The sequence below is a fragment of the Myotis nattereri genome (genome assembly GCF_964212035.1).
Source record: "Myotis nattereri genome assembly, chromosome: 8".
NCBI classification, from domain to species: domain Eukaryota; kingdom Metazoa; phylum Chordata; class Mammalia; order Chiroptera; family Vespertilionidae; genus Myotis; species Myotis nattereri.
This window is the reverse complement of record NC_138083.1, coordinates 50912810-50938107: the sequence shown is the minus strand read 5'-3', so window position 1 is coordinate 50938107 and position 25298 is coordinate 50912810. Positions and strand designations below refer to the sequence as shown.

General features: G+C 43.8%; 1 protein-coding gene across 1 annotated transcript; it reads left to right on the top strand.

Moving 5' to 3' along the window:
* Window positions 1-1107: 1107 nt before the first annotated feature.
* CBLN2 (cerebellin 2 precursor) lies at window positions 1108-7303 on the top strand (the record flags this gene model as incomplete). The annotated part of the gene is made up of 3 exons (XM_081097663.1): window positions 1108-1464; window positions 4342-4461; window positions 4706-7303. 3 exons carry the CDS (start codon window positions 1108-1110, stop codon window positions 4901-4903), a joined length of 675 nt encoding a protein of 224 aa, XP_080953789.1. The 3' UTR covers window positions 4904-7303.
* Window positions 7304-25298: the final 17995 nt, after the last annotated feature.

Genomic DNA, 25298 nt, shown 5'->3' with positions numbered 1-25298 from the left:
ATGATTTTGTCTGGGGCTGAGGACAGAGGCTGCTCATGGAGAAACAACTTCTCTCTTCTTAGACTGTTAGAGGAGTTGTTCAGAGGCCGCGGGCGGCGCGGGGAGAGGCTTCTGGCTTTTTTTGTTTCTGGGCTGGGTGTGCAAATGACCTGTCTGGTTTAGGGGGAGCAGAGGGGGCCGGAGAAAGGGGTTAAGTTAGCAGAGAGTCTCGGGGCCGTCTCCCAGCTCAGCAAACGGGGGCCCGGAGTCTGGAAACAAAAGCTGCACCATCAGGCCAGCTCCGGGCTCAGGGCTCAGGGCGCCGGCATCCCCGCCTGTGCCAGAGGGATCCCAGGGACTCTCCAAAGGCGCTCGCTGCTGGCTGAGGGGACGCGGTGGAAGTGGGTGTCTGCTTTTAGAGTCTCTTTTTTCTTTTTCTCTAATTCATCCCAAGGATTCCTGGAGGTTTGGTCTTTGGATGGACTGCTTTAAAAAAATGTCGAGGATAGGAAAAGACAGGATGAAAGGGGAAGCAGAGAAAGGGGAAAGGGTTCGTAGTGTGTTGAGGAAAATGCCGCTGAAATGAAGGCGATACAGCATGAGTGGGTTTTCCTTTGCCGCGTCCTGAGCTCTCTCCTCCGCCTTAGGCTAGAAGGGGGTGTGGGGTGGCGCTGACGGAGTCCCCGAGGGGGGCCCGATCCTGTCTTAGTGCTGAGATCTTGCAGAATCGCGGGCCTCCGACCTGACTGCACCTCTGGCGCGCGCCACCCCGGAGCCTTCAGGGATGCCCTGCCCAGGGCGCCGTGCGTTTCTCGGGACCTGTTGTGCGGGAGGGGGGCGGCTGTGCGCGGGAGCAAGAGGGTGGCCTCCAGTGAGGGGCCCAAGCGCCTCAGGCACCTGCTCCCCGTGCCCCCTCCCGAACTGCTTCACCTCCCAGTCTAAGGGTGTGGGTTCTTTGCCCTGACAGGTCCGCTGGCGCTTTTCTTGTGAGGACGATCCTGGCCTTAACCATCAGAGCAGGGGACCCAGGCCAGAGGAGGCTATCCCTGGCCCCGCACGTTGCTCGACCGCCCGCGCTCCTCCCGCCTCTGCCGCTGTCCCAAGCGCGCCGCCCCCCCCCCAGCCCGGATGCCGGCGCCTGGCCAGGGCCCCCGCAGGCCGCCGCTGACCATGCCCGGGCTCCGGGGGGCGCTGCGCGAGCCGACGGGCTGCGGCTCCTGCCTCGGGGCGGCGCTGGCCCTGCTGCTGCTGCTGCTGCCCGCCGGCTGCCCGGTGCGGGCGCAGAACGACACGGAGCCCATCGTGCTGGAGGGCAAGTGCCTGGTGGTGTGCGACTCCAGCCCATCGGCGGACGGTGCTGTCACCTCCTCCCTTGGCATCTCCGTGCGCTCTGGCAGCGCCAAAGTGGCCTTCTCCGCCACTCGGAGCACCAACCACGAGCCGTCGGAGATGAGCAACCGCACCATGACCATCTACTTTGACCAGGTCAGCTGGCCGGTTTGCGCACGGTTCCTCTTGCCCAGGAGAACAGGGCGGGAGCCTGGGCGCAGTTCCAGGTTCTTCCCTCCTCTGCCCTGCCCTGCCCTGCGCCTCTCCCTTCTCTCTCCTGTTTCTAGTGTGCTCTCCTTGACATTCCCTCCTTATCGCGTTATAGCTTCCTTGTACCTGTCCACTCAGGTGGCACTTTGGTGACTGAGAAGCCCATCAAGCTAAGAGATCAGAAAGCTATTTCCCAAAAGGGAACTGCATGGTTTACTTTTTGCCCGGGTGGGGGCTGTCATTTGTGGTAGATGGGCCTTCCTCACCCATGTGGCCAACACAGAGACTGAGCATTTTAAACTCTCCACGCTCAAGGAGGGTCCTCAGGAGGCCCAGACGCTCAGAAAAGAGGTGCCTATTGCTTATTTTGGAAAGGACTGGGAAGAGGATATTTATCTTCAAGAAAAATAAGTGAGCAAGTGTGTGAGGGAAATAGCAGGATGGTTATATAAATACAAAACGAAGTAGCTTCTTATATAATTGCAATGTGTAGTGAAAACAATATATAAGACAATCTACAAATACAATATATCACGATATCAATATGCAGTGTGGTTATGGGAATAATAATAATAAAAAAATGATCGATGACTTCTGTTGCCCTAATCCACTTAACTTTTCCCACTGGGGCCAGAGCCAAAGGGTTGTGAATAGATCCTACCTTGGCAACCCCCTCTCTGGTGTGGCTGCTCAGGATTAGGGTCATGACCTTCCTCTTGGATCCCTCCCCGCTTGGTTCTGTTGTTTTTCAGAAACAAATTGAAACATAATAGTGCTTTCCAAACTTGAACGCTTCAGTCCATTCCTTAGGAACCTAAGCCTTCCACAAATGGAACCCTCTTTAGCGGACCACACTGAGACCTCCCCTCTGCATAAACCCGCTCTCACTCCTGAGTATCGATAAACCTGCACACACACCCTTGACTCATTTTAGGCCAGTGGGTTCATTTGTTTTCCTTGTTGTTAGGGAGTCTGTACATTCATGAAGTTTTGTGGGATTTGGGGGTGGTGATGGGAGGGAGTCTGCCTTTAATCTGTTTTTATTTATAAGACATAACAATATTTATGTTCAAAGAAAGGAGACAATAAGAAATAGGTAACTATTTACTGGATTAATAAGTCCTCCGTTATGAGTCACTATAATTTACCTTCCCATGTCCTACAAATAGTTTCACCACCTTTTTACGTCCATCATTCATTTGGGTCAAGAAAACGGTGATGTGGGCAGGGTAAGGGGCAGCAGGGTTCTCATTTTATGGATGAGGAACCTGTGGCAGGGCAGGCTGGATGGTGAGCCACTGGTTCCTGGTTAGGGAGAAACAGCCTGATTTTCTGAGCTGGTTGGGAGATCTTTTCTCTACAGCAGGGCTCCGAATCTGCCAGTTTCCTGAATTTAAAATTGAGGTGAAAGAGTTGAGGTAAAGAGTTGGAAGAAGCAGCTCCAAGAGCTTGAGTGGAGAATGCTTTATTCTTCGTGAAAACATCATTCTACCCACTGAGAGCATAGCCCTGGGGAGGCACAGAACAGTAGGGCACACCACCCCTAAGCATAGAGCCCTCATGTCTATATGAACCCCACAGACTAGGGGGGCGGAGGTGGTGCCCCCAGCTCCGGCGCGGGCTGCCTTCCGAACCATCCTGCAGCTGTGGTTGAGCAGCAGTTGACATGGCTCTGGGAATTGCTGTTATTCATCTATAATGAGTGCCTAAGAAATCACCGCAAAACGTATTCAGTTGACATTTATTTTCTGAACAGATGACAGGCTCTTTCATCCAGGCCTGTGTTGTTGTTGCTGGATGTTTGTCTTAGAAGCTGAGAACACCAGGCAAGCCATTCTAGTATCTTAATTGAGTTGTGCATTTGTGTGTGAGTAGGAGTGGGGATGGGATTCAGGCAGAGTGGCCAAATTCTGTCTTCAGCTTCTAAAAAAGATTTGGGTTGTGATGGGGGGCCCTCTTGTCTTCAGGTTCTACTTATGATGTCATGCTCCCATCCCCTCTGATCTGAGGAAACCCACTTGCAGGGCCAAGTGAGCTCGTATCCCATGGCTGGATTAGTCATTGTTCTTGCGCCTGATGGAATTCCCGGGATTGAGCCAAGGGTGTCCAAGCTGCTGTGTGGACTCTCCAGCTATTTACTCGAGCACATTGCATGATGTCATAGCTCATCCAAGGAGGCAAACATCTCTCAGAGGAAAATGAGGGAAGCAGGCACCACAGGTGTTTATGGACTGAGATCTTGCACTCAGCAGCCATTATTGAGCACCTACTGTGTGCTGCCAGGGCATGTGCCGGGGCTGCAGGAACACAGAGACCAGGACCTGACACAGTCTGTTCTGCCCAGGAGCACATACAGGAAGTTAGGTGGGAAGCTTCATCTGAGGGAACTGATCTCACTTAATTGGCTTCTTGCCCCATAGCCGGTTCTCTACCCACTCAGTGTGGTCCAGTAATTTTTGTCAAAGCTCCATGCTGAAGTTCCATCATTCCATAAGCCTCAGAACAGACTTAACATCCGGGTGTTTACTGACCTCATTGCCTTCCTTCCTTTCTCTCTGTTCTGCCCCCAATGCACAAAATTAGCACCCACTTTTTCAACGCATAAATGAATATAAATTAAAACATCTTTATGAATCGCTATCCCTTGAAAGACCTTTGAAATCACTTCCCACTGTGCGAAATTTTAACTCCAGCAGCGCCTCCCCCATGGGTGGGCAGCCTGAGCAGCCCATAGTGGACCTGGGTCACTGCTGTGCCAGTCTGTTCACCCTGTGTGCCAAGGAGGGGTTTGCTATGTCTCTGTGTGTTCCTCTTCTTTTTCAGGTGTTAGTAAATATTGGCAACCATTTCGATCTTGCCTCCAGTATATTTGTAGCTCCGAGAAAAGGGATTTATAGCTTCAGCTTCCACGTGGTCAAAGTGTACAACAGACAGACCATCCAGGTGGGTAGCTTTGGAAATGGGACCCTTTGAACTTTGGGTTACCATTCCCCATTACTGCAGACCCTATCAGCCCTTTTGTGAAGCAGGGGGTGGGGCTGGGAGCCAGCTGAGTCCTCTGGGTCAGGTCCCTGGGGAAGTAGGGCTCCATGGAAAGGGTGGGGGAAGGGCTGGGGGAAGGAGAGGACAGGTGTGTGAGAACAGTGGACCCTGCATGGCCTGCTGAGCTCTACCCTCTGCATTGTAGGTCAGTTTAATGCAGAACGGCTATCCAGTGATCTCAGCATTCGCAGGAGACCAGGACGTGACCAGAGAAGCAGCCAGCAATGGGGTCCTGCTGCTGATGGAGAGGGAGGACAAGGTGCACCTCAAACTGGAGCGGGGCAACCTCATGGGAGGCTGGAAGTACTCCACCTTCTCTGGCTTCTTGGTGTTTCCCCTATAAACGCCGAGCCTGGGGTGGCAGGGAAGTTGTAATCTGGACCCAGGAATCCGCCCTCCCTAACCCCCTGAACTTGGCAGAACAGGACAACTTGTTTCCAAGCTCCGTCTGATTGTCGAGGTAGAAGAATGATTTCCTTCCAAATCTCCAGTGTTTTCTTTGACTATTGACCATTCCTCGGGAACCTGGCCTCTAATTAGTTTTAGACGATAAGGTCTTCAGGAGAAATGACACTATGGACCTGAGCAATTTGTACCTGTGATTGTAACGTCGATCTGGGATTTTACTGTTGGGACCACTGCGATTTCTTCTTTTGTATGGACGCTGTATTGTTGTCCGGAGTGAGGAGTGCCCAGACCTCAGGATGGATTGCAGGGGGCTGGCTGCACTCAAAGCAAGAGCCCTGCAGGTCACTGCCCACTGGCCAGTCGTGAAATGTGTTCTCTGTGTGTCTGTTCAGCCTTAAGAAAAAGGATGGCTTGGCTTTCATTCTGTGTGTTTCCCTGGGAGAATGGGAGGACTGGGGAGGGGAAGGGGCATTGTGATCCTGTCGGAAGTGCTTTATCTGGAAATGCGAGTTTTGCACGATCGGACTGGACTTTTGTTCTGTACTGTGTGTGTGTGTGTGTGTGTGTGTGTGTGTGTGTCCTCGAAAAGCTTTACTTTGCTTTCTACGCTCGGCTCTCCCTCCTCACCCCTGCTTTTATTCGTCATGTTGGGCTTAAGGAGAGAAATGTATGTTGAATTCCTGGATGAGACCCAACCAAACAAAAGGTACCTGTATATCAAAGTGAAAATGACAAATGGACAATTCCTTGGATTCTTTTAAAGAGATTCTCTCAGATGCACCATGAGAATGAACAACCAGGATATTTTTTTTAACGCTTCGGAGTACTTTAAGAACCTGGCGTTCCTGGGTGACCTGGATCATGTAAGATGAGAGCAGGTGCTGTGTGACCGAGACTCCCGAGTATATGGCTTCTCTATGGAGTGACCTGGGTCTTTGCAGCAGCATGTTTCACTTACTGGGATTCACTCTGCGTGAGCACACCTGGGACCAGGTGCTTCAAAGGCAGCAGACCAACCACTCTCCAGGGATCCCCTTCTGATCTGCCCAGGAAAGAGGGGTGCGGACACTCCCCTGCGTGCACTGGCAGGAAGCCAGGCTGGAGTCCCAGTGGATAAAGCTATTGGCAGAGGCACCCTAGGAGCGGTTTCTCAAATCCTTCCTGTTTTGGCACCTTGTACAACAATATTATTAAAATCCAGCTGAGCGTTGATGAGTACAGAATTCCTATGCCAAGGAGATGTCACTAATCCCAAAGCAGTCAAAGAAGAGACCTCAAACCGGATGTTAATTTGTCCTTTGTGTAACAATGTAACCAAAATATTGATGATAAAGAAGTCATAATTTAAGATTCAGAATAAATGGGTTTGATGTCTGGCTTGCTCTTCTCCCTTCCCATTGTCTCCCAACTCCCAAATTGTGTGTAAGTATCAGCCAAGGGTCGGGGACTTTCCAAAGGTAAATCCATACCCTGCCTGTTTAAACACACACACACACACACACACACACACACACACACACACACTGATCTAGTAATGGGTTTTTTATGGAATTTACACATAAAATACATTTTAATTAGTACATAATATCTTTCACACAGGACAATTTTTGAAGAGATACATTAAAAAGACAGCATTCAAAAGGTGTTGTGGATAGGCAGTCTGCTTTTGTCACATGTAATCATTGATGTGATCCCTGTTCTAATCAGAGACCAGTGATTAAAAGAAACAGACATTTGAAGAGAGAGTCAGTTGTTTCTAAGGCATGTGAGAGATTGGAACGGCATTGGCTTTCATTTCCCAAAAAGAGATGCAGTGGGGACTATATAAATGAAAAACTGTAGTGTGAGTAAGGGTCTGAGTTTCACTGGCCTTACGTGAAGAGCATGATAGGGTGCAGAATAAATTTAACTTGAATTAAAATGCTGTTACATTTTGTGAAGATGGGGGAAATATCAGGAAACATCAACCCAAAGACACTTGGGGTGTTTTGGCTCTGTGGTCAGTGGAGATACTTCTGAGCGAAAGCATTGTTTATGAACGCTGATAACATAAACAGCAGGATGCTGGCTAATATGTTTTCTCTGTATTCTATTGCCCTTAGTTATTTAGTCCTCTTTCTCTCATTTCCTTAACCTTCTGTTCAATTTACAACAAACAGCAAACCTCATTCGAAGAAAATACAGCACTTCAGAGAGTGAAAGATATATGAGTCCTTGTTATTTTTATTGCTTACAAATATGGAATACACGCATTTCTTTGTATTTACAACTTTATTACATAGAGGCTGTCATTTGGCTATACTGTCTAATAAATAACTTATTAAATTGACTGATCTAAAAATAAGTATATTTCAGGAGTTTATTTTGTTAGGTAAAATGCTTCATTCTGTTTATTACACTCTTTTTTTTTTTTTTGAGCTGATGCCAAAGACTACATTAGGAAGAAGTGGTGACACTGGTGTTTCTGCAGTTGTGATAACTCACTGTCACATCTGCCCGGGTCCTGTGATGAAGCTCCTGTGTATGGTCTACAAAAATATATAGGTCAGAGCAAACTTTGAAATTGATTTTCCTTCAATTAGAAAAAAGAGGCAGGGTGATATTTGCCGCCCAATTTGAGCAGCCCCATCTCTGAGCCTCAGTTTCCCCACCTTTTGCACGAGGACCATGACCCCTGAGACCCCCCTCCCCCCAGCTCACCAGACTATTGCGAGGGCCACACTGAGACGTGAGGACTGTCAGGCACCTTGATGACAGGCAGTGCCAATGGTGTGGAGGGTGTTTCTGGAAAGCCAGACTTTTCAACATGCAGTTTATGAAAAATATTTAAAATATCTGACAGGAGGACATTTGTATGTGAATTTCCATTTTCTCAAAGAGTGTGGTAACACTGTGGTGTTATATTGAAGTATCACCTGATTTTTATGAATGGTAATAGGAACATATGCAAATCTATACATTTTTCACATGAACTCAGTTATGTTATTTGACTATCGTTTGTGGCTCAAGCCCACCTTTCTGTTCTAGTAGGTAATGCCAATATTTTATAAAAATATACAGCTATAACATTTTTAGCACAGGTAAATAGTGAGTTATCAATTTTTTTTTTTTTGCGTTATGATAGTAAGTTGGTCTAGTTGGTAAAGGTTAACCCTACTAACTATAAATGCTTTTTTAAAAAAATAACAATTTTTTAACTTAAAATATATTCTAATTTGAAATACATCCCTGATGATTCAACTATCTAGGTCCTGAGAAACTGTGTTTACCATTGTAACTGCTGAGGGTTTTTTGTTTGTTTGCTTTTGCATTCTAATATTTTTCATTTATATGCTCATGTATAATGAAATCATTTACATTTTAAAAATTGTGCTTATTATGACTGCTAAGAGCAAAAGCTATAAAAGCCTATTGAATATTGGCCTGAAAACTCATGGAACCCTGTATAGATTACATATTTACTTGTTTGGAAAAAAAATGTTTAAGCTAAATCTAATTATATCAAGCATCAGAAAAGTTAAAAAGCTATACAAAACAAACTGAAAACTCTGCTGTATCCTTACATTTATTTGTAATATTTGTACTATTTCCTTGATATCTTATCAAGGGAACTGATTGATATCAAGTCACATACATAGTAACTATTCCATATATATTGTTTGCCTGCAAACACCTGAACATGTGTTTTTTATCATAGAGACATAAAATAAAATACATAGATTGGCCACATTCTCCTGGACTCTAGAAATATGTGAGAGGAAAAGTTGATAAATCACTGTTTATCACTATTTATGGGTTGCTCCAATACACCACGATATCAGAAGGAGCAGAGTGTCCCATCAATGTATGTCTCCATAATTTTGCAATCTTTTACAAGGAAATAAACATGACATAAGATAATGTAGCTGTGAGTAAATAGTGTCTATATTTTCTACAGCCTAGGACGTATATAATAACCTAATGCATAGATGCACCTGAATAAAATGCTCTGTTACATTTAAGACAGCACCAACATTTGATGGAAGTCACAAAGGCAGTTACACCGAATCGCTCTATAGGTTTTACTGAGTCATCTGTAAAAAACACATGTACAAAACATAAAACTACCTTAACCATAGGACTACAATGACTTTTTGCTCTTTGCCTTGTTTATGTAGCTGTTTAATTGTCACTGGGACTCACACTTTGATACTAAAATGGGATATTGCAAACATATTTTACATTTTAAGATCAAAGCCTATAAATTCTTACAAGACTCTTAAAATTGATTTTCTTGGCATTTAAGGAGCAAGCACAGCAAATACAAGGAAATAAGTTAAAATACAATTTCCATTTTGGAAACTCGGGTTTATCATTTAACAGTTTTCGAGCTTAAAAATTTTTTTTAACTGATGCTCTGAAGAATGTAACTGATGGTGGCCACATTCATTAAACAAGTCTGTTTACATATTTTCCCAGCCTTTTAAAACATTTTTGCAGATATATTTCACCAAAATACTATATTTCCTGCTTGTGCAGGTAGAGCACTACAATTTGCCCATATTTAGATGTTTTAAATGTTAATGTGACATAGCAATCCATGATCTATTTGTTCAGATCCAATCCTCACCCATACCTTCAAAATAAACAAATACTGCCCCCCACAAAAAAAGTCTTGTCAAAATCATTTAAGATAGATTCAATGAATATAAACTGTTTAACAAATGGCATGTGTGTGAGCCTGTATAATAACATTTTACCAAAACCCAAATTCTAAGTAAATGAGCTTTCCTTCCATTCCCAAACCCAGTAGGGTTACTTGAAATTTAAGGGCAGAAGCCACGTGATTTTTACTTCCCACGGATAACAGGAGCTCTGCTTTATTTTCCTAAGTGGATTTTGCTGTGGATTTCCATCACCAGAATCAGGGTCTGCGGCCTCATAAATCATCATCTTCATCAGCTGGCCCACATACACTCACTGTGTAGTGTAAATGAGCTCCTTGACAACTTAATTTGGAAAAGAAATCTTCATTCCCTCTTAGAATGCCTGTGGCAGGACTCCCCGGGGTTAGAATGATGCTTTGCACTAGAACTACCTTCACAGAAGGGAAGCTATTTATGAATGAGCCAGCCTTGCAACCTGAGGGGCAGCGCCTTGGCTTGTATTATCTTGTTCCTTCACATTCTCTGAGAATGTTGATATCTCCCGAATTCATTGCAGGTGGCGAGAAACATTATTGGAAAAGGTTGGCAATACAGTGGCATGTGGAACTCCTGAGTATTTTGCTTAAGTCTGTTTGCTCTCACTTTATTCATTTTACAGTACTTATATCAATCTCTTTTGCTTTCGAGCTCCTGTAGGCTATAGAGAATACTTGACTTTGTCCCATAAATGGACATTTATTGTTATTCTGGGTGCATTGTTGTGATGGAACTGACTTAAGAATATACCTAAAATATAACTAAATTAACTGGAAAATTTTGGCAAATTCTTCTTAATACTAAAACCCCTCATTTGCAACATTTTACATGGGTCTTAACAGATTCCCACTAGCTTTAAAATCAATATTAATATTTATTTTTGAATTGGTAACATTTTTTGTAATCATGTAACTTTTAGGTTATATATATATAGTTTCAGAGACCAGTCTATTGCTGACAAAAAATGTAGGACCTCAAAATATGACCCTGTCTTTTTTTCACATTACCAAGCGCCATGCCTGTATGTCATAGCACAGGTTTTGGTCTGAAATTGTAAACTGTCAGTGGAAAGAGGAAATTATATTACTTATAAATAATTTATTCCTTAGTGATCAGGATTTAGATATTTTCTTTTCATTCCATCACTGGAAACTAGCTCTCATGCACTAGGAAAGCGATGGACCCAGGTACCTTTGATTAGGTACGTTGACTCATTGCTCCTAACTTCTTACTCACTTATTTGGTCTATGTTTTATAGGTTTTTTATTGATTTTAGAGAGAAAGAGGAAGGGAGATGGAGGGAAAAAGATGAAAGAGAGAGAGAAAAAGAGAGAGAGAGCGAGAGACCTATAGGTTGCCTCCTGTATACTCCCTATTAGGGATCAAGCCTGGTACACCAGTATGTGCCCTGACCTGAATGAACCTGTGACCTCTGGGTGCCTGGGAAGGCACTCAACCAAATGGGCCACACCTGGCAGGACTATGCTTTATATTTTATTTCTTGTATTCAGTCTTAGGAATCTATTTCACCAGAAGGTAGAAATTACATCTGGTCTTCCTTACAGACAGAGACTAAGAACTGTTGAGAATAATTAAGCCATCTGGCACTATAAATCCAACAGAAACTCATGATCAGTGGATCTCAGCCTAATCTGCTCTTCATCCATTGCATCTGAATTACCTTGGCACAAAAGAATGACAGGGGGCTAGGTTTTTAAAGAAAAGTGCCACATCTCCCAGTCCTTAGCAGGCAAACAACATGCACACATCAGACTGCGATAATTAGGGAAGACTTATTCTCCCCCAAGGCCCATTGCTTTTGATATTTAATTTTCCCTTTTTTTAAATGTCTCAAAATGTGCTGCACCAAATAGTGAATGGCAGGCAATTTTTACATAGTATTCCTGAGTATGTTGATAGAAGAAATTATTTATTAAAATAAGCTTTCCTTTTTATCTTAATGGAAAATTGAAATGAATCTCAATTTATGTTGTAATATTTTCTTGCAGAATTGCAAACATTTGTTTCAGGAAAAAAAACAACTCCCCAATAGATGGTGCTGCTGCTGTGATTTAAGCCACTAAGTAATTAGTATGCAAAACAGCTCTGGAGAGAGGCCTCTGGGAATTCCCTCACTTCAAGTTATAGAAATTAAAAAAATGGGGCTTTATTTATTTATTTATTTTTTGCGAAATGCAAATTGACATAATTGTCAAATTTGAAAACTCTGGAAAGATTTCTTGATGTGTTGAGGTCAAGATATGAGTTCTCTTCTCCATTGTTTGTTTTTCAAATAGCTTTCAAACACAATCATAAACAAAACTGAGTGTCATCGAAGGATGGGCTGAATGTCCTTCCAAGTGTCATCTCCCATAATGCTCAAAAGGTCTATTACTAGAAGCCATAATATGAAAATTTCATTATAATGAAAAATGGAGTCCTTTCTTCCTAATTATGGAAAAAAAAAATTCAGATTCCGAATCCTATTGGCAGAATGCTATTAATGAAAAACCTTACTATATCAAGCTTTACATGTGCCAGGCAGTGTGGAGTGCTTTAAAATTGTCTTTCCATTTAGTCATTACAATAACACTGCAAAGTTGACACTATCATTATGACCATTTGACGGATGGTGAGAATATGATTTAAAACAATTAAATGACATGGTCTAGGTCTCATAGTATATGGATCCCAGGGATAGGATTCCAATCTTGGACTTTCTAACTTCAAAACCTATTCTCCAAACTATGGCTCTAAGCTGCATCTCAGGATGAGTGCTGAAGTGTGAAAATCCTTGTTCTTTAGTAAGAAATCTATATATATTATGATTAGTCATAAGTGTTTGCATCATAGTTATTGCCATTTAATGTATTGTTTAAAAAATGTACAATTTAGCTTCACACTCTACAAACATAAAAACTGCTTTACTGTAATCATAAGAGAAATCTGCCAACTGTTGTTATAAATTTATTAACCCTTTTATACCAGAAACACCAATATTCAGGCTGTTCCTATGTGTAGTTATCATTCCCATGTAGAAAATGATAACGGAAACATTTTTTTCTTTATTTCTCTTGCCAAATCTCTTTGCAAAGATGAATTCAAAATACTCAAACATATAAATATGAATAGTGCATTTTTTCCAACAATAATGTATCTCCTATATAATAGAGGTAATATGCAAATTGACCATTACTCCAACACACAAGATGGCCACCCCCATGTGGACACAAGATGGCCGGCAGGGGAAGGCAGTTCTTGTGATCAGGTCTTCAGGGGAGGGCAGTTAGGAGGGGCAAGGCCTGCAGAAGAGGGCAGATGGGGGGGGGGGGGCAGGCCTGCAGGGGAAGGCAGTTGGGAGGAGCAAGGCCTGAAGGAGAGGGCAGTTGGAGGCGACCAGGCCTGCAGGGGAGGGCAGTTGGGGGCAATTGGGCCAGCAGGGGAGCAGTTAGGCATTGATTAGGCTGGCAGGGGAGTGGTTAGAGGGTGATCAGGCTGGTAAGCAGAAGTGGTTAGGGGCAATCAGGCAGGCAGGCAGGCGAGCTGTTGGGAGCCAGCAGTCCTGGATTGTGAGAGGAATGTCTGACTGCCTGTTTAGGCCCAATCCAGGTGGAATCAGGCCTAAACGGACAGTCGGACATCCCTTGAGGGTTTCCAGATCAGAGAGGGTGCAGGTTGGGCTGAGGGACATGCCACCCCCCATGTGCACAGATTTCATGTACTGGGCCTCTAGTATTTTATAAAGGACACAGGCCACTGTCTCTTTAGAATTCTAGAGTAAAACCCAAGAAGTCAAGTACAAGAAAGGAATAAGCAAAATATGTGATGCTTGAATTGAGAAAATTGCCTTAATGTTGTTTATAAAGCTTTAAGCTTAACCTCTGGCTAGAGAACTCTCTTAGAACCTGGAGTCAGGGAGATCTTTTGCCTTGAAAGCATAATTAGCAAAATTAAAACAAATTAAAATTAAAGGGAAATTTTAGAGATGGTATGTGGCCTTTGGTTGGATTTAAGGTCTTGAATATATTCTAATCAGAGGAAAACATTTTTTGAAGTTAGATAATAAAAAGGCAAACTAAAGATGTTTCCAAATATGTTTTTTTGTCTGATAATAATTTTCTAATTTTTTGTTTCCTCTCTTTTTTCAAAGCATATTAGCTTAAAGACTGTGGACACAGCAAAGTGATTACGTTTGAAATTACTGCTTCTATATTTTTTACCAAGAATTTTTACCTAGTACATATTTTCACATTTTAAGCAGAAGATAAGGGGGTTTACTTTTGTTGTTGTTGTTGTTTTCTGAATGCACATTTTATTTAAAAAAGTATCATTCCAATTAAGAAAGATAAGGCAAAGGTACCTTTAACAACTTTTACTTACTTACAATATGAGACTTGGTCTGCTTGGGTAAATAAATTATGTTTTTTAAGAAAGGTGGGTGCAAATTTTTGTAATAGTATTTGTCTGGGTTCTTTGCTTGGCTCTATCACAAGCCTTAAAAATACCCTTCATTATTTGCTACAGCAGAAAATAGGGTAGATTAGCCAAAAATGTAACAATTACATATAGGGATGTTGAACTTTTCAGTGAAATAAGATATTTAAGCAAAATCTGAAATGTACATAAAATAAATTTAGATTTTAAAAATTTGTTTTTTTAATCAAATATATTGATCATTTTCTAATAATTATTTAGGATGGTTTGTTTAAAATGAAATATTATGAAGTTAAACTTACTGGCTTGTAAGGTACTGGTAATCAATACTACTTCATAATGGTATTACTTTAAGAACATGTGGCTTATTGACAGTATCTGGGCATCATAGAAGTTTATCTTGCCAACCCTGGTGGTCACTTCTCAATTAGAAAACAAATAGGAGATCCTATAACTCAATAGTACCTGACCCATCTTGTCTGGCTTTCAGCACACAGGGTGATGGGCCAAGGCTATTCCATCCCTGTCCTCTAGGAGGCTCTGGTATTTTCCTGCTTGCATATGTTGAGAAAGGGCATCATATCGTCATGAACTAGCTTTTACTCCAAGAATATACATTTTGAAAATAAAATAATTTTTGTTTATTAGACATAAATGTATGGAAAAATATATCACAGCATATTGATGGTAATCATATGGAGATTTAAATGTACTCATGAGAAGGATAGATAGAAAGATGATAGATAGCTAAATAGATACTTTAAATATATAGTGGTTTGAAAGTCACACTATCTCAACAAACCTTTGGGCAGGCTCTCTCAGCCCTTTTCCATAGTAGGCCTTGACCTTGGGCATTATCTTCAAGCTTCCCTAACCCAGTTGTAGCAAGAATCTGCTAAGTGAGTTTAAAAAGACATGACACTCCAGTCCTCTGGATTAATATACAGTGCCCTGAAGCATGGAGAGTTTTGAGTCCTAAGATTCTGAGTATACTTTCAAGGTTGGTTTAGTGTCCCAGGCACTGTTGGAACAAGAACCCTTATAGATGGAAGGTTTCTTGGCTCTTTTTGAGACATTCTTAATTCTTGGGTGGGCTCAGCTGAGGTCTCTAATGTAGAGACTGGGTGAGAGAATTCGCAAGGCACAGAGACTGGGTTAGAGTGCCAGGCTTCTTCTTTTGCAGAGCATCATTCATTGAGAACATGGGAGTTTCTTGCCTGAACTCCCCTCCTCAATCCCTACTGACTGCATGCTCCACTGCTACGGCACTAATTCTGTCTGCTTCCAGATCTTGGCTATTATAAATAACACTACCATGAACATAGGGGTGCATCTATTGTTTCAAATTATTGTTTTGGTTTTCTTTGGATAAATTCCCAAAAGTGTGATTGCTGAGTCATGAAGTACTACTGTTGTGGGCAGCAGGAACAGCATCAGGTGTTACACCTGTGGGGTCAGACTGACCTGGCCTCAGCAACCTAGGCACTTGAGTTCTGGCTAGGAAAGAATTCAGAGCCAAGACTCAAACTGTTTAGAAAATTACAGAGATAGAAAAAGTAATTCATAGAAGAAATGGGCGTAGGAAACAACCTACAGAAGTAAAGGAAGGGCCCTTGGGCTTAGAAGTGAGGAAGGTCAAAGTGACCTGCCTGGGGGATAGGAGAGTGTGGGTGGGAAGGGAAAGGCTTCAGTGTGTTCTCAGAAGGGAGAGTGAGCTGGATCCTCAGTTCTCGGGGTTTTAAGGGTGGAGAGTTTAGGGGAGGTTCCAGATGAAGATCTCAATAGACTATTCAGCAGCTTCCCAGGTGTGTCCTTTCAAGGTCTGGGTCTCCACTGATTGATTGATTGGCACCTCCAGGGCAGAGGTCATTATTCAATGCAACTGGTTCTGAGGTCTGCTCTGGCATGTTGTGATGTTGCTCGTCTGGTTTTGCTGCTTTTCTGGGCCTGGAGGTGAAAGAGAACTAAGATACAGATGTTATCTCAAGGGAGGAAAGGTCAGGGGTTCCAAACCACATGATCAGTGATGTGCTAGGGGAGGGGAGGCCACCCTGAGGTCTCATCCTGCAATTGTCCTTTGCTAGGCCCCCAGGACTTTTTGCCCTGGTGACCTTCTGTACCTGGCCCATCATCCTCCCTCTACTCATGTCTGTCTAACTGCCTACCAAATAACTATTAACATAACTTCAATAAGAATATATTCTCCTTATAACAGGAAATAATTAGAAAAAAATGGCTCTATAACCAAAGCTTTGACTGGACTGTCATATTTGAGAGAAATGTTCATACAATCAGTTATGACCAGACAGTTTTAAGGGATTAAGGTTGTCTTTATGGAGCCAATTCTTACAAAGACCTATTGGAAAAACTAGTCTGGTACCTGTATCTGGTTTATAAGGTTCCCAGCCTTACAGGTAACTGGTTTATGAGGTTCCCAGCCTTACAGGTAACTGGTTTATGAGGTTCCCAGCCTTACAGGTAACTGGTTTATAAGGTTCCCAGCCTTACAGGTAACTGGTTTATAAGGTCCCCAGCCTTACAGGTAACTGGTTTATGAGGTTCCCAGCCTTACAGGTAACTGGTTTATGAGGTTCCCAGCCTTACAGGTAACTGGTTTATGAGGTTCCCAGCCTTACAGGTAACTGGCTTATGAGGTTCCCAGTCAAGGAAGGTCACTTCTTGACAGGCCCTGGAAACTTAGACTATCTTGGGGGCCTCAAGGACAGAAGAATTTACCCAAATCTATAGGTGCTGCAGCTGAGTGTGGTGGTGAGTTCTCAGCTTGGCTTTTTAGCCTCAATAAGCTTTCAAAAGTCTAATCTGAGATTCCTTAAGGAAAGTTTCAGCAAAGCAAACTTAAAAAGGCCTGTATTGTCAATTGTCAATTATCATTCTTGCTGAACTTATATAAATAATCCAGCCAAATCTTATCTTGTAAGCTTTGGTTATCTTTAATCACAGAGAGAGGTGACTATAGAGGGCAGAGGAAGGTCGTGGTGACCAATTGTGATAGATTATGGAATTGGATGGGTTGCAAAATAATGGCAACCATGACAGGATTAGAGAAATCACAAATGTGCGTGATTGATACCACAGTCAACTTGATTCTTGTTGAAAACTTCGTCACTTCAGATATAGTTAAGCTCTGATTGGTAAATGAACTCTAACGGGTGGTAAATTCTACCACAGTGTAACCTGGGGAATTGGGACTGGAGGCTTTATGTTTTCCTCCAGGAAACATTCTAAATGAACAAGTTTTATCTGCCAAGGCTGGTTCATTTTACATTAATATATATGGTTAGTTGGTTTCATTATTTTGCATCTAACAAAACAGCATTTTAAATCTAAAACATAAACCCAAATCTGCTACAATGACAATTTAATATTCCTTGCCAAATCTCATTTGAAGTTTGATTTGCTGATTCACGGTGTTCATTGTGATCCCCAACCTTGGAACTAGGGAACTATAAACTACCATGAAGGATGCCTCCAGAAAACTCATAATAACAAATTTAGGAGACGTATGGAGATGTTAGTTTGTTTACAGCATTAAAATGCTTTTAAAAGCTTAATTGTACTAGTTATACCTAGAGTTTTCCTCTCTATTATCAGATTCTAAAACTGCTCAGAAACTGCCTAGAAGGCATTACAATAAAAACAAAGCATCATCTCTCTATTAGAATTCTGTCACTCAGAGGCTAGTTAACATCACTAATGAAAATAAATAACATTTATTGAAAGCTTACCATGTACCAGGTGCCATTCTAAGTGTTTAACTTCTTGTGATGAGCCTGTTCTGTACTTTCTCTACTCTGTTACAGAGAAAGTGGAAGCACGGAGGCTAGGTAAGTTGTACACCCCCTCTACTGGCCATCCCAGCCACAGTCTGAGTCCAGGCTGACTGCCTTGGGACCCAGAAGGTTATAGATTATGGCATCATGTTTGCCTCAGAAAAGTTCAATAAGGGCGGAATGCTCCTTTTTCAAATCGATTGTTGTGGTCAGATGCTGATCTTGCAAAAGTTTCTTTTTTACCCCATAAATCAATCATTTATTACATTTGTAAGTTAATTGTATCTGAGGTTAAAATTAATTCATGAATTTAATAATATTTTCTGTCCAAGTATAAAATGACAAACTGATTCCCAACACTGAAGTGCTTATCTCAATAGCTTAATATATTTGCATCCAGACTCAAATCGTTTATTTATTTATGTATTAGGGTCAGGTACTGGGGATATGATGATGACAAATATTTACAGGTCATGAAGCATGTGGTTTGGGGGTTTTTGATGAGTAGCTATGGAACTACCCGTCTGTCCAGTAAATATTAGGACTTTGAGAAGCAAGGGGTACCCAGAGCATAAAACACATTGGAGAGACTCACTCCCTATGTGTAGGGGAGCCATCCCAGGGGGTGAAGTTTAAGCTTCTGCAAAACTCCACAGGGATGGGTAAGATGTGGTCAGCATGCTCTCAGTGGGGAGGAGGGCTGGAGAAGACAAAGGAAGTTAGAGAAAATGTCTCATGAGACATGAAGAAGAATTAGGAATTTAGCTTAAGAATAAGTTCTTTACAGTCTTAAGAATTAAAGTGCTGTGGTACAAGTTAAATTACTCCAATGAGGCTCTAATCAACCGATATACCTGGCAAGAGTTGGTGTTCATTCCTTTTAATTGCTGAATAGTATTCTGTTTTCTCAACAATTACAAATGCAACCACTATAATCATTTACATAGAGGTTCTGTTTGATTATAGGTTTTCATTATATTTGAGTAAGTATTAAGGAATGAGGTTGCTGGGGCCTTTGTTAAGGGTGTATGATATATGTTATTATATATCATCTTACTGAGATGAAATGCTCAGGGAAATTAGGTATATTATATTGTTTCACTAAGTGCCAGAGTATATTTCTTATTATTGACTAGAGGCCCAGTGCACAAATTTATGCACTGGTGGGGTCCAGCCAGCCAGGCCTCAATCGAGGCAGATTGGGGCCGGGTCTGTTGGGAGGAGGAGACAGTGGGAGGTTGGCTGGCCAGCGCTCCCCCCCACCCCCGATGGGGGCCAGATCATGGCCAAGCCGGCTGAGGGGAAGGGCCGAGGGGGAATGGCCAGTGGGCCCCGCCCCCAATTAAGGTGGGGGGGGCAATTGGGGGTCCGCGGCTGGGGGAGGGGCCGTGGGAGTTGGCCAGTTCTCTCCAACTCCAATTGGTGTGTGTGGGGGCTGATAGGGGGTGGAGCTGACTGGGGGGAGGAGTTGCAGGCCAATAAGCATAGTGGGGGCCCATCAGGGATGGGGTCAGCTGGGGAGGGGGGCTACAGGTGGTTGGCCAGCTGGACCCATCCCCTATTGGGGTAGGGGGGGCAATCAGGGGTGGGGCCAGCCGGGGGTAGGAGCTGCAGGCCAATTGGGGTGGTGGGGGTCCATCGGGGGCAGGGCCAGCTAGGGGGAGGGGCTGCAGGAGGTTGGCCGGCTGGCACTGCCCCCTATTGGGGTAGGGGGAATCAGGGGCGAAGACAGCTGGGGGAAGGGCCACGTGTGGGGTGGGGTTGGCCGGTCACCCCACCCTTGATGAGGGTGGGAGAGGCTGATCAGGGATGGGGCCAGCTGAGGGGAGGGGCTGTGGGAGGTTGGTCAGTTGGCCCCATCCCCTGATCTGGCCGGTTTGCTGGCTACAGTGGGCTTCATAGTGAGCAGTCATTCTGGTCATTATGGCATTTAGGTCGCTGGCTTTTTATAGATAGAGATTTTAGTGAGAGAGAAAAGGAGAGGGGAGAGAGAGAGAGAAAGAGAGAGAGAAAGAAACATTAATATGGAAGAGATACATGTGTTGGCTGCTTCCAGCATGCTCTCTGCTGGGGATTAAGCCGGAAACCGGGACATGTGCCCTGCCTGCGAATCCAACCAGCTACCTTTTGGTGCATGGGATGACATTCAACCACCTGAGCCACACCAGCCAGGGCTAAGTGCCACAGTATTAATATGTGCTCTTCAATTTCAGAAAGGGCCATCAGTTTGGTGATGAAGCAAGATGAATTTAGTTGATGGGAAATGGATGCACAGGAGAGTCACTGTGTGTTTTAAGGAGTAGAAAGAAAATTCTAATGTCTTCTGAGCAGCTTTTGAACAACTATGAGCAGGAAAAGAAAAACTATTCTGGAGATTTCATGAAACAAAAATTAAAGAGAATATATGCCAAGCAGCTTCTGGAAGTAAGAGAGAGAAAAGTTGTTCCAGAGACACTACCTAGAGAAAGAATAAAAGGAAAAGCAAGTAAGTTATTTAGTAAGTGTGAGGTGGCAGATGTGACTCTAAGAACAATGATAATGAACTAAAAATAACCAGGTATGAGACACCTTTCTGTGAAATGCTTGGTCAAAGACAAGGTAATTAATTTCTTTAAATCACTGACTCTTAGTGATTCTCTGACTGGGACTTGTATTAATATCATGCTTTTTGGATGTTCATTATGTTTCTTATTGTATCATTCTGGAAAAGTCCTCAAATTCAAGATGTGGCAGTAAAGACTGCCATTCTCATTGTTTTGAGAAAGGGGCTTGTTATAAGAATGAGCCAAAGATGGCCTCTGTGTACTGTCTTCATGCAACCTTTCAGTAGGTACCTACCTGTTAGCTCAAAAGCTCCCAGGCTCCAAAGTCTAAGTTTTACACATTTAATTATTTTCTAACTAGTCCAAACAAGCAAACTTTTGGCCATTCAGTGCCTGCCCCCTTTGCATATTTTGTAAACCTACACCAGCATATGGAGGAGGTCATTGATAAACAAATCATGTGGTTATAGGACCCAAGAGGCTGCTATCTGTGCTTCTAAGTGGGTTGGCCAGCAATTCCCCACAGTGCTGGTCTCTGATGCCCTCTTCCAGAAATTTCCTCGCCCGCCTCTCAATCTGGATGGTGGTCCCCTAGCCACGAGCATCTGCAGTCACATGCTGTGAGAGACATCCCCTCCCATGCAACCTGGATCAAGTCCCACCTGCCAGCTCTTGTGTGTCACTGTCGCTCAAGGTCACATATTTTCCCTTGATCAGCTGAAGGACAGGAGTGAGTCTCTGTGCTTCTTGGGTTTGGCTGAGCTGCTAACAAGCATCCAGTGAGGACAGAGTGCCGACATTTTCTTCTTGTAAATTTAATTAGAAAAGTTTCTTGGAGTAGCTTGTAGACTAAGACCCACAAATGTTTCCTCTCCAGACCACTTCATGAAAGTAGGCCCCTTCTTTTCTTAAAACTTATGTGGGTAAGATGGACACTAGTGTGGGAGGCAGTCTGCAGAGAACCTCTGGCAATGATGCCAGATACTCAGGGCAATGCCTGGGCTGCTCTGTTTCTTGCCCCACCATGTTGCCTTCCATCAAAACGAGTCCTAATTTTTTTAAGAGTGTACAAAGCATTTCAATGAGCTTCAAAGACATTTGCTGATATTCCCATATCAAATTCCATTTTGGGGATTTACACTTTGTTTTGGGGTTGATGGTTAGCTATTGTGTTAAAAAGCAAATTCCTTGCACAGACTTATACTGCTGGTAATGTCAATTAATGGAACACCAAGACTCTTTGGATTTTGAAACCTCCATTTCTAGTCCATTTAAGTGCAATTTGGAGTCAGAAAGACAGTATGCAGTATAATAAAAAAGATGTATGTGAAATGGCAAGCATGCAGATTTGTAGGCAATTATGATGTTAGGAGAACAAGCACGTGACATCTGTATTCATTAGATGACTTTTCATTGAGCCAGTCTTTAGATAGACAGTACCTGAACACCCTGGTTATTTTCTACATCCTCCTCAGCGGCTAAGGATAATTTTAGCAAGTGATGATTCTAAAATACTTTCTTCCTCATCTTACTCATTTTGCTGTACAGGAAAACTGCCCTTATTTTCTCAAATGCATTCAACACTTAAGTAGGTAAGTCTGAGTATCATAAGGTGTGAATGACTCAGCTAATTAGATGATATATCACCAGGGCCCCGGGCTGTGCTTTTCCAGAAAGAAATTTTTCTTTTTCTGCAGATGGTTTCCTTTTTTTTTTTCTCCAGATTTGCAAGATGCATGAGCAAACCATACTCTAACAGCAAAAGTTGCTAGTCATGTATGTTAATGGTATGCGGGATGCTATGCCCATTGCTCCATATATATCTCTAAGGATGGGATAGCGTTGGATGGACTAAAGTATGCTTTCATGTATTAGGAGTCTGAAATTAATAAAAGACTTATGGATGAAACGTATGACATCAAAGTACACATCATTGATCTCAATGACCTGCCATTGGCAATTTGTATTATTATGGAGTAAATAAAGAGAAGTGTGAGAATTCTGAAAATATAAACACCTTCTGTTACACAGTCAAACCTTGGTTCTTGAATATTTCCTATTTCTAACAATTCTCAATCTGACAACCCTTTTATGTTGATACCTATATGATCAGTCACACATCTCTCAGGGGATAAACAAAGGAGAGAATGTGTGAGTATGAGTCAGTTTACCATTAAACCTCACATTGTTAATCTCAGGAAATTGTGCTGTGGATAATTTTGTGTTTTTTGCTTTTGTTGCTACTTGTTATTATTAAATTTTTATTTTTACTATACATTTCATTTCCTTTTTGTTAAATTTGCATTTCATGTCCTTTTTGTTTTTAAGTGTTTATTTAAAGATTAACCAGTACATTAGGTATGCACTGTATATAGGAAAGGTTAAAACAGTGAATCATTTGGGGGTCTAGATTGGATTAATCCAATTTACCTTATTTCTAATGAGAAAAAATGATTCTGTTTACAAACAGCCTTCCAGAATTAATTTTGAGAACTGAGGCTCTCCCTATATGTAAGAATGTGTATTAATAGAAGAGGTCAATGGAGGGAAAGGGGATATATATAATAGTTTCAACAATAAAGATTTTAAAATGAGAGTGTATATTTAGATTATCATAACATGTTCTCATTAATACAGAAAGCACAAGGGGACATATTATATCTAATCTGTATACCATGCATAGCTATTTTTTTCTTTCTTTAAAAAATTATAGATTTTACATGAATAAACAAATAAAGACAAAAGGAGTAGTTTTTCACTTAATAGTCATTTATTTAGTTTGTGATTTGACAATTGTATGATTTTAAAATGTTTTCTAACATTAAACAAAAAAAATTTGTGAACTGACCACTTTGTGTAAAAGTTGAATGCTTCACTGTTTAATCTTGCTATCTATCTACACTAATAAAAGAGAAACATGGTAATTGGTGTACGACCACTACCCTTCCCATTGGCTAATCCCCCTGTCACTCACAGAGTAGGGCCAAGATATGCAAATTAACTGGCAGCCAAGATGGCAGCCGGCAGCCAGGCAGCTGATGCGAACAGGGAGGCTTGCTTGCAGCTGATGCGAACAGTGACGGAGAACTCCCCGCCTGACTTGCCGGCCTCTCAGCTGCAACTCTAAGCAACTATGTTGCGAATATAGAAGCTAAAAAAAACCCAGAAACCTGCTTTACTCAGCGGAGCTTCAGCCAGCCGTACCGCAACATTGTATCAAATACAGATGGTAAACAAAGGCCAGAAACCCGTTTTCAGCAGCCGAGGCCTCAGAGCTAAAGCTGGCCCAGAATAAAAAAGAAAAAAAAGAAAAAAAGGAGCGGTTGGGAGCTTCAGTCCCAGCCTGAAAACAGCCCTCAGCCCCTCAGCCAGACTGGCCAGGCACCCAGTGGGGACCCCCACCCTGATCCAGGACACCCTTCAGGGCAAACCAACCAGCCCCACCCATGCACCAGGCCTCTACCCTATATAGTAAAAGGGTAATATGCCTCCCAGCACCGGGATCAGCAGAGCTGAGAGGCCTCCCAGCACCGGGATCAGCGTGACAGGGGGCAGTGCCCAAACCCCCCCACCCCCCACGGGCCCTACTCTGTGTGTGATGGGGTAGAGCAATAACCTCCCCATTGGCCCTGCCCTGAGTGTGACAGTGGCGGCGCCCCAACCACCTGATCGGCCCTGCTCTGTGGGTGATAGAGGGAGGCGCCCCAACCCCCCCACCCCCACGGGCCCTGCTCTGTGTGTGATGGGGTAGAGTCATAACCTCCCCATCTGCCCTGCCCTGAGTGTGACAGTGGCGGTGCCCCAACCCCCTGATCGGCCCTGCTCTGTGGGTGATAGAGGGTGGCGCCCCAACCCCCTGATCTGCCCTGCCCTGAGTGTGACAGGGGGTGGTGCCCCAACTCCCCTGAGGGGCCCTGCTCTGTGCATGACAGGAGGCAGCGCCCCAACCCCCTGATCCGCTCTGCTCTGTGTGTGACAGGGGGTGGTGCCCCAACTCCCCTATCGGCCCTACTCTGTGAGTGACAGGGGGGAGCTCCTCAACCCCCTGATTGACCCTGCTCTGTGCATGACAGGGTATGGAGCCCCAACCCCCCTGATGGGCCCTGCTCTGTGCGTGACAGGGGGTGGCGCCGCAACCTCCCCATCGACCCTGCCTTGAGTGTGACAGGGGGCGGTGCCCCAACCCCCCAATCGGCCCTACCCTGAGCGTGACTGAGGGTGGCATCGCAACCTCCCAATCTGCCCTGCTCTGTGCATGACAGGGGGCGGCGCCCCAGCTCCCCAATAGGCCCTGCTCTGAGCCCAACCAGGGGCTGCACCTAGGGATTAAGCCTGCCCTCTGCCACCCGGGAGCAGGCCTAAGCCAGCAGGTCGTTATCTCCCAAGGGGTCCCAGACTGCGAGAGGGCACAGGCCGGTCTGAGGGACCCCCGCCTTCCCCCGAGTGCACAAATTTTTGTGCACCGGGCCTCTAGTATATATGTAAAAAAGTAGTGTCTGTCATGACCAGGATGACCAAAGGACCGACCGGTCACTTCCCCCAAGCCCATAGAGGACTGGCGAGCTGTGTGGGTGGCAAACAGCAAGCAGCACGCCTGGGCCAGCTCCTACCCTCTCCCCGAAAGTGGCGCAGTGCAGCCCATGCCAGGTGGGGGCAGGAGAGGCTCATCCCGCACCCAGCCAGGTTCTCAGACCCCCACATCATCATCAAGGCCTCGGATGCCAGCGCTCTGTAATCCACCACAACTCCACGGCCCCGGTGCTGCCTGGGCAGAAGTTTTCCGTGCCTCACCTATCTGGCCCCGGGGCCAGTTTCTCCATCTACTCTTGCCACCTGCTGCCTGCCTGCTGCTCAAACACCTGAGCCAGGGACTAGCCGCA